The 10,446-nt window shown below is 39.2% G+C and overlaps 1 protein-coding gene across 1 annotated transcript; it reads left to right on the top strand.

The window, feature by feature from the left end:
• The first annotated feature begins 700 nt into the window (after positions 1-700).
• On the top strand, positions 701-9,820 carry syt19 (synaptotagmin XIX). The gene is made up of 9 exons (XM_072386688.1): positions 701-889; positions 2,251-2,484; positions 3,669-3,742; positions 4,241-4,360; positions 6,233-6,418; positions 6,642-6,794; positions 7,851-7,970; positions 9,071-9,182; positions 9,282-9,820. The coding sequence occupies exons 2-9, from the start codon at positions 2,283-2,285 to the stop codon at positions 9,587-9,589; spliced, it is 1,275 nt and encodes a 424-aa protein (XP_072242789.1). The 5' UTR covers positions 701-889; positions 2,251-2,282; the 3' UTR covers positions 9,590-9,820.
• The last annotated feature ends 626 nt before the right edge of the window (positions 9,821-10,446 follow it).

Here is a 10,446-nt window from a genome sequence, read left to right as displayed (position 1 = left end):
ATGGCTGGTTTGGGTACAGTTGATAAAACAGAGCTACAAATGAACAGGCAACTTTGAAAATTTGTAACAAAAACTTAGAATTCCATCCATCCATTTTCTATACCCGCTCAATCCATTTTTAGGGCTGTGGAGTGGCTGGAGCCTATGCCAGCTATCATTGGGTGATAGGCGGGGTACACCCTGGACAGATTGCCAGTCCATCACAGGGACACACAGAGACCAACGAGACAAACAACTACACATGCTCCCAAGAACAATTTAGAGTCACCAGTTAACCTAACATTCATGTTTTTGGATGATGGGACGAAGCTGGAATACCCCAGAGAGAACCAAAACTTAGAATTGATTAATAAGATTATCGTTTTTTAGTAAAAAAAAACAAAAAAAAAAAAACAGCTTTTCAATAATGTAGTTTTTCACATAAATTCACAGCTGCAGTTCAGCTGCAGTTCAGCTACAGTTCACGAGCACCTGCAACACTTGGACATACTCTATGTCTTCCACTTCCACCTCATTTTCATAACTTCTTTGACCAGAACTTTTGGCAAACAACTGCAGCTGAATCTTTAAGAGGAAGAGAGCGGGAATTAAAGCATAATAAGCTCCCTGAAATTTTCCTCCGAGCTGCTCAAACCTGTTTTCCCAGAATGGCATGCAGGAAGTCATGTGCTGAGCATGTGTAGAGAGACCAGAGAAAGGGGGAGTGTGTTTTGAGTTTGCAAAGCAGGAGGAACAGTTAAATGATAAAGTACTAGTTTGAATTTCTCTTCCAGATGAGTTCTTTTGTCCCTGTTGCAACTGAGGAGCTCATAGCATGGACTTACAGCACAAGAAGGAGCTTGTGTTCCTGAAGAAAAATAAGAGATGAGGCTTTTATTACTTATTTCAGGTAAATGTTTATCTGTGCTTTGAATTGGTTTTGTGATACAAACGGAAAGCAGTGATAGATCCGCACACAGGTTAAATAGATTTTTTCTTTACTTTCACCACTGTTTGACTAAAAGTTTTGAGTTCATTTATACACCACTTCATAATAACAGAAATCCTGCTCTTGTGAGAATTGGAACACGAGATACACATGTCGCATTTCCTTGCATTCTTCATCATCATTTGCATAGAGAGTCAGCAGATCAAGTGTTATTTGACTAAAGCGTATGTGATAGGATGTAATCATGTCTTTACAACCAAGAAGCATCTGTATAAAGTTTTTGTTCCTGAAGAACATGCATCCACTCTGAGAATACAGGTTTGTAACTAGATGCTAAATGTATCTTGTAGAAATAATATAGAAGACTTTTTGACACTTAAAGAAGATTTAAGCGATAAAAAGACGGCGAACCAGACGGGTTTTTTCTTCAGGTTGTAGCACATTCAGAGTCAAATAATAAAATGTAAAGTTTCAGATAAATGGCACAGTGTAAAGAATTGCCTTAAGGATGTTTTGGACAAATATAGATCAAAGTTTATTCTTAAAAAAAGATGATTCTACTGCTTCAGCTCATGATTGCTGTCCAGTTCAGAGGAACACGTCCGTCTGAATGATATGAGATATCTATTTGCACTTGCCATTGTTCTCCACACAACTTTGATCATTCTTGTGAGCATCTTGGTGTGTGGTTGCCTGTTGGACGTTTTCTTTATTATAATTCATTAGTGTAGTTTTTTATTTTAATACCGGAATAAGCATAGACAAAAGATGTAGAATTTGAATGCCTGAAGCAACAAAATGTCATTGATATGTCTTGTTGATCTTTGACGTAATCCACGTTTTATCTGAGCATCATCATCATTAAGCTCCCACTGTGACATCTGATTATGACTAACGTTACTCAGTTTCCTTCTTTTTTTTTTCCCCTTGAACTGAACAGATATTTTCAAGATTATTTCTTGTATCAAATAGAAAAGCAAATCTTACTCTAAAGATTGATTGACGATGTCAACAGTAATAACTTTAACTAAAAGTTGGGACGAATGTGTTTGGGAACTTCAAGTAACTTAACACCAATTTATCACAATATTTGCTTTTTATTTGCACTTTTTTTTCTTTATAAAAAGCAGTGTGTCCATAAAGTGCTAGATCACCACCTTCTACTGACTCCAGTAACATGTACAATAGTGATTGAATACTGTGATTATTATGTGACAAGAAGAAATCAAGTGTTGGTGTTTTTTAATGGTTGAACCTCTAATATGGCTGCTCTGAACATGGCTCTCTATTACTCTTACATGGTCTGTATTCCCATATTGCAGAGTGTGTAGAGATCATATGGAGGTAGAGAGTCATGGTCACTACCATAGATCATCAGGCCCCCACTGGGCTGCTTTCAACTGCTGGAGAGCTGAAGATGCCGTTCTCAGAAGCGGTTAAGTACTCTATTCTGGCCATTTCTATCATTCTCCTCCTGCTGGCGCTGGCCATCTTGGCCTGGCAGATCTTCAGATACTTCACACAGACACACAACACATACTCCCATCAAGATACTGGTGAGAAAAGCTTATATTACATGTTCATAGAGAACAGTATTAAGTACAGTGCAGAAGTCTGAGTCACCCCCTCGTTTCTGTATGTGTTGCTTCCAAAGAGTAAAGCCACTTAACTCTGAGCTATGAATCATTCAGGCAGAAAAAAGGCTCCTAACTCAAGGGATGAACCAGTGTTGTGTCGACACAGAACAGACAACTTAGCAAAGAAGCCATTTTAAATTGGATCTTTAGGCACTTTGTTACCAGCAGCCTGTCACAAAGACACATCATTTGTTCCCATTTCTTTAGTTGCATCTATGAAAAACAGCAAAGAAAACACAGTTTGACAGACAGAACATAGGATTTCTGCAGCAACAAGGTGATTCCCAAAGAGCTATTAGCTGAAAACTTGGCATATCTCAGCATGGTGTGCAGTGTGTCCTTAAAACATTTGAGGAAACTGGACAAGTGGAGGACAAAAGAAGAAGTGTCAGGCCTAAAAAACTATCTATAGCAGATGAACAGGATCTGAAAGTGATGTCCTTAAGAAAGAGGAAAAAATCCAGCAAAGACCTGACAGGACCTGAGAGATGCATCTGGACCTTCAGCTGATCCATCTACTGTTGGCCCAAGCCTCATCAGAAATGGTCTCCATGGAAGGGTGGCTGTCAAGAAGCCATTCTTAAGGAAGGGAAACAGGGAGAAAAGGCTGAGCTATGCCAAATGACACAAGAAGTGGACTGAAAATCAGCGGCAACAGGTCTTATGGAGGGATGAATCCTCCCCAGAGCCCGGACCTCAACATTATTGAAGCAGTGTGGGATCATCTGACAGAGAACGGAACAAAAGGCAGCCGACATCCAAAGAAGAGCTTTGTGATGTCCTTCAAGAAGCCTGGAGAACTATTCCTGAAGACTCCTTAAAGAAATGACAGAAAGCTTGTCTCAGAGGGTTCAGGCTGTGCTGGAGAATAAAGGAGCTCAGACCAGATATTCACTTTAAAGCTGCTCAGAACTGTACAAACTTTATTTAGTTTATTATTATTACACTATAGTTTGCACATGTTTCAATAAAACTTCACACATATTTCCCGATTTTCTGGCAATTTAAGAAATGAAGATTGACTCAAGGCTCTTGCCCTGTACTAAATATTGATGAAGCTGAAATTTTCTCAGTGTAATTGTTATGTGGTATTTTTGCTCCAGTAAACAGTGATTTACTGTACTCGGATGAAAAGCCATCAACAGCAGGAAACTACTCAGCACCTCCCAGTATGAAGGTAAGAGAAAATTATGTTCGATTGGGACACTTACTTGACTTAAAAAATGGGAGCAGAGTCACAGTTTGAGGGCATGGGTTTGTGTCTCAGTCTCTGTAATGTTGCCTAACTTTGATGTCAGGAAAGTAAACCACACGATGGGTGTGATGATTGTGTTGATGCAGAGCACTCCTACGTGTAAGATGCATTGACGAAAGTTTATCTAGTCTGCTTTATCCCTCATATTTCATGACTAATGTGTTCATTAAGTTCCTGCAGAGTTTAAAAACATTAAGTAAATTCTAACTGACTAAATAATTAATTATTAATTAACTAAATTAAGGTAATATTCTCGTGCAGTAGAGGAAGCTAACTTGTAAAATATTACATTATTTGTTAAGTACAGTACATAGTAATCTGTGTGCGTAAGGAGTCATGAGCACAAGTGTTCAAACAAAATAAGTTAAACACCAAGGTAGGTGCTGTTGAAAAAATAAAAAATGTATGTGGATCTTACAGGTGGAGGATGTCAGTGCTGAAGCCCAAAGACTGAGTCGCTGTCTGACTCAGGCCTCGTTTCCCTCCTCAGAATCCATCCTGTCGGACGGAGACATAAGAGAGCAGGAAACCATTAAAAAGGCAACAGCTACTAAAATGTTCTACTATAAATTGGCATCTTCCCAATCTATATTGTTTGTTCTCTTCGCTGAAGTGCTTAGAGTCATGTGAGAAAGAAAGTACACCCTCTTTTAATTTAATTTATGTGTTTAACAGACGCCTTTATCCAAAGCAACTTACACTGGTAGGCAGTTTGGGTAAAGGGGTATTGCCTGAGGACCCCTACTGGAGGTAGTACCTTTCAAGCAGGGCATTTGAACCCAGGTCACCCACATGAAAGGTGGCAATCTTACCACTACACTATCCACTCCTTTAATGTAAAGGTTTTACATGGTTGAACATACAAAATCAATCTGTTCCTCACTAAGTCATAAAACAAGATAAATACAAATTCTGATTAACAACAATGCATGGCATAGTAGTCTGTGTCATTATTTATTTAGCAACTCACTCAAAATCCAAATGCAGTGTGTAAAAGTCCAGCTTGTAGCAGCAGCTTCAGCAGCAGTGAGCTGCAGTAATGGTTTCCTGTGTGACGTTATCAGTCTCTCTCATGGTTCTGGAGGAATCTCGGCCCACTTTCTTTCCAGCGTTGCTTCAGCTCATTGAGGTTTGCAGCATTGGTTTCTGCACAGCTCTCTTAAGGTCCCACCACAGCATTTCAGTCAGGCTGAGGTCTGGACTCTGACTGGACCATTTCAACACCTCGATTCTTTTCTTTTTCACACATTCTGCTGTAGATCTGCTGCTGTGTTTGGGATCATTGTCCTGTTGATGAGCCAGTTTCAGACCAGCTTTAGCTGTGGGACAGATGGCCTCACATTTGACTCTAGAATACTTTGGTATCCAGAGGAGTTCATGGTGGACTCAATGACTGCAAGGTGCCCAGGTCCTGTGGCTGCAGAACAAGCCCAGATCATCAGCCCTCCACCACCGTGCTTGACAGCTGGTATGAGGTGTTTGTGCTGATATGCTGTGTTTGGTTTCCTCCAAACGTGCTGCTGTGCATTAACACCAAACATCTCCACTTTGGTCTGGTCTGTCCAAAGGACATTGTTCCAGAAGTCTTGTGCTTTGTTCAGATGCAGCTTTGCAAACCTAAGCTGTGCTGCCATGTTCTTTTTAGAGAGAAGAGGCTTTCTCCTGCAACCCTTCCAAACAAGCCATCCTTGTTCAGTCTTTTTCTAACTGTGCTGTCATGAACTTTAACCTTTAACATGCTACCTGAGGCCTGTAGAGTCTGAGATGTAGCTCTGGGCTTTTTCACCTTGGGGTGAACTTGCTGGGACGTCCACTCCTGGGAAGATTGACAGCTGTCCTGAATGTTTTCCACTTGTGAATAATCTTTCTCTCTGTAGAATGATGGACTCCAGATAGGTTGGAAATGGCCTTATAACCCTTCTCAGATTGATGGGCAGCAACAGCTGCTTTTCTAAGATCATTGCTGATGTCTTTCCTCCTTGGCATCGTGTTAACACACACCTGAATGCTGCAGTGCTTCAGTGCATTGATCAGCAGCACCAGGCTGCTACGTATCCTCTTAACTCCTGAGGAAGCAGTCAGGGCGGACTCCTGGTGCTCCTGCATTTTGGCTTAGATTTTGTTGAAATAATGATAATAATGAAACATTAATATGTTAAGTGTTGTTGTTTATCTGAGGTTGTATTTACACAATTCTAAGACATGGTAAGAACCAGATGTTTTTTCTCTTTTTCTTTCTTTTTGTTAATCATGTTCTGATTTTAAAAAATATTTCTTTTTCACACTGATTTGAATTCAGTCATTAGCGTTTAGTCATTTATCAAAGCCAAAAGCAAATTAGAGAGTTAAACTGATGAAAGCTTTCAATTAAAAGTGATTTAATTTAATTTTATTTCATAACACATCCTTCAGGTTGATGGCTCGCTACATTTCTCCGTCTACTATGACCATCCACAGTCGCGTCTGGTGGTCACTGTGTTGCAGGCCGAGGGGCTTTCAGTGCAGAGCCAGACTACAAGCCTCCAACCGTTTGTTAAGATACTCGTTATGTGGGCTGGATCAGAAGCAGAAGAACTGAAATACTCAAAAGAAGAAGAGGTAATGTTGTCGATATGTGCTTGTTCTTTTATGTCCTTTTAAGACAAAAATATTAAGCTTATAAGAGCTTCAACGGACCCTTTTCCTAAGGTTGTTTGTAAGTTAAAGATCTAAAGTATTGAATTGTTGCCCTTTTCTGCACCTATGCAAACATATCCAGCATAGCCAGCTGAAGCAGCAGCTGTACTAAAGATGTGATGAATTATTGCTGTGATGCTCTTAGGGTGAAGGGACTCCATCTGTTCTGTGGACCGTGCTGCAGGAGTGGCGGACTCGCATCGTAAAAGGCAGCTGTAACCCTTTATTTGGTGACCAGTTTAGCTGCATCCTGCAGGAGAACAAAGACATGCTTCATCACATCAGCCTCAGGATGGAGGTCCTGCAATACACAAACACCTTCATATTCACATTTAGCACCAAATCACAACAAATTTCATCTCAAAGCATTTCAAAGATACAATCCAAATCAAGCCGAATATAACCAAATTGACTGTAATTCAATTATAATCCAATCAAATCAAATTAATCAAAATCCAAAATAGTCCAATCCAATTAATGACAACAATAAGAGTAAGAGGGTGAGAGAGTAAAGAGAGCAGAGTGAGGAGAGGTGCATCATGGGAGCTCCCCCAGCAGTCTGGGCCTATAGCAGCTTAACTATGGGATGTTTCAGGGTCACCTGAGGCATCCCTAACTATAAGCTTTATCAGAAAGGAAAGTTTAACCCTAATCTTAAAGGTAGAGAGGGTGTCTGCTCCCTGAAGCCAAACTGGCAGCTGGTTCCACAGAGAGTTTCTACTTTTAGAAACTCTGGGAACCACAAGTAAACCTGCAGTCTGAGAGCAAAGTGCTCTGTTGGGAAAATATCCAACTGTGAGATCTTTAAGATATGATGGAGCTCGGTCATTAAGAGCTTTATATGTGAGGAGAAGAATCTTAAATTCTATTCTGAATTTAACAGGGAGTCAATGAAGAGAAGCTAAAACTGGAGAAATATGGTCTCAGATGTTACTCATCAGAACTCTGGCTGCATCATTTTGGATCAGCTACAGGATTTTCAGAAAATTTGTGGGACAGCCCAATAATAAAGCATTACAGTACTCCAATCCTGAAGTAACAAATGCATGGAGCAGTTTTTCTACATCACTCTGAGACAGGATGTTCCTGATTTTGAGACTCGTCTCATTTTAAGAACACACTGAAATCTTATTTGATCATTTTACTTCTACTTATAAAATCATTAATAAAAGTGCCTGCGGATTATATCTAAGCTATTATATTGCAAAATGAAAAGAGTTTAAAATTATGGAAATATTGAAGTACACAGTGGTTGTCAAGATACTCAAAAGGCAGGAGAAGCAATGGACTGCTGAGGGGAAATTATCTTGTTTATTGTTCGTAAACTGCCTCTCATGTGTCTCTATCATCTCAGGTGAGGGACTTTGATAAATATTCTAGACACACGGTGTTGGGAGAGGTGAGGATTCCTCTGGGACAGCTTAACATCTCCTACCCTCTGGAGCTGCAAGAGGATCTGCAGCTACCCCAGAAGGTACTGCAGGACATAAAGAACAAATACAAACACACGGCATGCAGTTAAACAGAAACTCTGAGGAGGGAATTAAAGGGTTATTATTGTGCAGGATCATTTAACAACTATTTAGGAATAGTGAAAACACTCTTTAATGTAAACTGAACCTTAGATATTGAATGTGTTAATGGAAAAGTAGCCACAAGTGCTCTTATTGTAAATAGTTGTTAAAATTGTTGTGGATTATATTAGTATTATTGAGCACACTATCAGGAACACCTGAGCAATTTCAATGCTTGATTCTGAAATGGAAAATAATTTTGTGTAAGAGGCAAAAACCGGGGTGAGGAGAACACTGATCATTCAGATCTGTACAGCTGTTAAAACAGCTGGTGTTCCAGGCTAGATAGAAGCAAGTGAAATGGTGAATAATTGTGTAAAGTTTAGTCTTTTCTAGGTTTATACCATAAGTGACATAACTGCTGACTTTTGTATGATACTCAAAGCTCATATTTAAAGAGGCAGCAGGCTCAAATTCATTCATTGAATTCAGGAGTAAATGTGTCTGTGTTCCTAGAAGCAGTAACAAGAACTTTGTCTTTAGTTCAGTAGAAGAAATTATTTTTAAGACTGTTTTCTTTCAGTGAACAAAGTAAAGGAAAAATTTGACTAAAAATTTATCCTTGAGGTACTCCATATTTGAAATGACAACACCTGATTATGATTTTCTGTCTGCAAAAACTTGGGCCAACACAGTTCTGCTCTGATCTGTTGACTCATATCCTCGGAAGTAATTGACTGATCATTTAAAAAGCACCACTCAATACCCTCAGTACTAGCAGTTTTGATGTTGTCTGGGATGAAACAGAGTTAGCATATTGTTACATTAGAGAAGCAGAAAGGAGATCATGTTATTTGACTTTAACAAAGATTTATTTAACAAAATCGTTCTCTTTTGAATTGGAAGTAAAGCTATTATTTTAATTAATAACTGTTTTTCATTTTTCTCCTTGTAAACTTCCTACCGAACGCCTAAGTGTCTCCAGCAGTTTCAACCCATTTTGAGACCATACTTGACATTACATAATGTAGATAAGTGTATTCTTTCACGCTTTACGTAGAATCTTGTTGGAGAGGTTCTGCTGTCGTTAAGGTTCCTTCCCACCTCCCAGAGGCTTGAAGTTGGTCTGCTGAAGGTCAGAACAGCCCTCACAGAGATGTGTCCAGATACTGGTAATGCACAAAGATAAAGCCACCATACGTAATGCATATGCATTATAACATACAACTGTAAGCTATCCTTATGTGTGTGTATGTGTCTGTGCTGTACAGCCCTGTATGCCAGGATCAGCGTCCAGTGCAATCGGAGCAAGCTGAGGTACCAGAAAACCTCTGCAGTGGCCAGCTGCCCAGTGACTGTCTTCAATGAGATCCTCATGTTCTCCCTGCCAGACTTTCCGATGGAGCAGTGTAAAATTTTGGTCTCCATGTATGAGACTCGCACAACTAAGAAATCAGACAAACGTCTGATTGGACAGTTGAATGTGGGGAAGGAGAAAAACTCAGAAGACGAGCACTGGACCTTGATGCTGCGCTCAGTCCGCCAGCCTGTGGCAAAGTGGCATGGGCTGCTGATTTAACTGACAGCTCATATGCCTTCTTATGCACTTATTTGGTGTTTGTATCTATTCATATTTAACTGAAAGCTGTGGTGCTTGTGTATCAAGTACCTGCACCTGCTAATCAACATGAATTCCTGTTCCCCGCTGTAAGGAAGTCTCACTGTCTTTAATGTACTTGTTCAGCTTGTTCTATACATCAAGTGTTTAGGTTCGAATCTCCATATAATACATTTCTTTTAGTTATGAACATGTTGTTCTTACTCATGGAGTAACTCTTGTTCGTATTAGTATTGATGTTGTTTTTAAAATCAACTTGAAATTATTCCAATTCTTTGTTCCAATTTTTTAAAAGTATTTAGGGGAGTTATTAAGGACCAGAACAGAGATGTTTTGGCAGAAATGATCAGAGTTAGCTGTGGGCATCTAGGGAAAATGAGAGACAACAAAGACGAAAAACTCAGAGACTGGAACCACAAACTAGGAACTAAATAGATTACACAATAAAGTTCCTACTAAACAAAACAATAAATTGTGCAAATACTAACTAAAACAAAGCGTGTCAGATAAAATTAGAACAAACAGTAAAACATAAAACCACTTAATAAAAACCGAGAACACTGAATGAAAGTGAATCGAAACATTTATCTAAAGTCTAAATCTATAGACCATAACATTAAACTGTTTTAATATGCATTTCTTTCAGATATTTTAGAGTTTTGCATTCCATCTGAATTCTGTTACACAGTATCTTAACTAAAGCATCCAACTGAATACTTTATTTTAAAAATTACAAACAAAAACAGACGAGCTGATGTGCATAGGCGGAGCAGCCAATCAGAGAAATATGACTTATTGTAGTGGTTTTGTCTTACCTA

Source organism: Leuresthes tenuis, unplaced genomic scaffold (assembly GCF_036924035.1).
Source record: "Leuresthes tenuis unplaced genomic scaffold, fLeuTen1.0.hap1 SCAF_5, whole genome shotgun sequence".
Taxonomy (NCBI): Eukaryota; Metazoa; Chordata; class Actinopteri; order Atheriniformes; family Atherinopsidae; genus Leuresthes; species Leuresthes tenuis.
This window is presented reverse-complemented; position numbering and strand designations above follow the sequence as displayed.